This window comes from Cynoglossus semilaevis, chromosome 6, assembly GCF_000523025.1.
Source record: "Cynoglossus semilaevis isolate Cse_v1.0 chromosome 6, Cse_v1.0, whole genome shotgun sequence".
Taxonomy (NCBI): Eukaryota; Metazoa; Chordata; class Actinopteri; order Pleuronectiformes; family Cynoglossidae; genus Cynoglossus; species Cynoglossus semilaevis.
In genome coordinates, this window is record NC_024312.1 from 3233905 (window position 1) to 3235916 (window position 2012).

General features: G+C 48.3%; 1 protein-coding gene across 4 annotated transcripts in view; it reads left to right on the forward strand.

Annotated features, from left to right (window-relative positions):
- Positions 1–2012, forward strand: part of znf423 (zinc finger protein 423) — a 124857-nt gene that overhangs the window by 73544 nt on the left and 49301 nt on the right. For 2 of the 4 annotated variants that reach the window (XM_025056140.1, XM_017033067.2), the window contains exon 19: positions 218–238. The exons of the other annotated variants lie outside the window; for them this stretch is intronic. In XM_025056140.1, the coding sequence (XP_024911908.1) occupies positions 218–238 (21 nt within the window). The remainder of the gene's footprint in view (positions 1–217; positions 239–2012) is intronic. 4 annotated transcript variants of the gene reach the window in all.

Genomic DNA, 2012 nt, shown 5'->3' on the forward strand with positions numbered 1-2012 from the left:
CCCCACCTCCCCCACCTCCCTCAGCTCCCCCACGACCCCCCTAGGTGACGGAAAAAAAGTTTGTTTTCTCGATGACTTCATGCTAATGCTGCTAATGTCTTCCCCCCCCCCCTCCTCCTCCTCACCCCCCCCACACCTCCACCACGTTCACACTGAGTTTGACTAACCCTGCCCATTCTCTCCCCCATCCCCACCTGCCTATTGGAACGGCCCGTAGAAGAGCCCACCTGTCGGCAAGGTTTGTCCCCCTTTCTGTCTCTTCAGCTCTCATTATGAGGAAGACTGCCCTCTGCTGTCACTGCCTGTCCATCAGCATCCCATCGATGATCTCCTCCACACACAGACGCACACACACACTAGATTAAACGTTGACCTGTCACCTGTCCAGCAGCCACAGTGCATGGTGTGGACGGAGAAGAACCGCAGCTTCACACAAACTCAAGTTCCAGAAAAGATGGTGGTAAACAGTTCCAAACCCAAAAAAAACAAAAGTTTGCACTTGAATTTACTTCATTGAAGTTTCGGCAACATCTAAATCCCGTCATTATCAGGTTGACCTGCTAGCTGTGCTTGTTTTGTGCTACGTGTTAGCTTCATTAGCCTTCAGGAAAGGACGCACTGGAGCTCACTGTGTTGTGTAAATATTTGGGTTTTTTTTTTTATAATTTAGAAACAACACACAAAATTCTGTCCTGTCAGAGGACTGACTGTCCGGCCTGCAGTCTAGAGAGAGTCAGCTAACTCTAACCCTAAAAATATGATGCTAAGATGCTAAGACTGATATACTTAGATACTAATTTGCTGAGACGCTAAGGTTCCAAAATGCTAAGATGCAGAGACGCTAAGATGCTAAGATGCAGAGACGCTAAGATGCTACGATACTAAAATGCTAAGATTCTGAGACACTACAACATTAGGATGCTAAGATGCTAAGACCCCAAGCTAGCATGCTAGGATGCTAAAATACCCCGGGATTTCCTTGGTAGATAAGGGTCAACGTGCATAATTGTACCAACTTTTCTGAAAACTAGGTTTGTTGTGTATTTTAATGACATCAAATACTGTACTACTGTAATGCTGTATTACTGTAATACCGTAGTACTGTAGTACTGTAGTACTGTATCACCTGACTTCATCTCAAACACCCATCCACCCCTGAGAACCTGCTGCTGGCTGCATGTTTCATGTTCCTCATGCACCCACACACACACACACACACACACACACGTGCACACACACACGTGCACACACACACACACACAGATGCACAGTTGGTACGGTGTGACCACTCACCTGGATCTAAACGCCCCCCTGTGGACGCTGGTGTTTAACGACGTGTCCACAGCGTGAGCCTTAGTTACCTGTTTACGTCCGTGTCCACTGAGAACATGAGCCGGAACTGAGGCGTGACCTCTGATGACCCCGCGGGTCAAAGGTCATGGAAGAGTTTCTGTTGTTTTTGGGACGTTTGTTAGATTGAGTTCTGAGTGGCAGCACCGCCCTAGTGGTCAGACTTGAGATGTGTGTGTCCTGTGAACGCTGTCCTGTCCTGACAGAGTTTGTAGACTGCAGTAACTCTACCAGGACAGTGGTGCTCAAAGTAGGGGGCGGAGCCGTTGCAGGGACAGTTAAATTTTTTTTTTTTGTTTGTTTCTGTACCACAGTTATAAACGGCACTTGTCTTTGAATTTTATTCCATTTGTTGACTGATTTTATTAGTTTAAAAAGAAAGGTTGTTGGAAAAGGTCGCGACCCTGGAGGACGACGCTCCCTCCACCTTCATGACTTGTCGTTCTAACGTTCCGGTCTCCGACGTCGTGCCGTCTTCTGACCGTGTGAAGGACCGAGCTGTTTGTTTATCTGAGGCTGTGATGGTGTGAAAACCAGATGATAGCCCCCCCCCACTGTCTCCCATCCCTCCCCCACTGTCTCCCATCCCTCCCCCACTGTCTCCCATCCCTCCCCCATTATCCACACTTCCTTACATCCCTCTCTCCGTCTTCCCTCCCTCC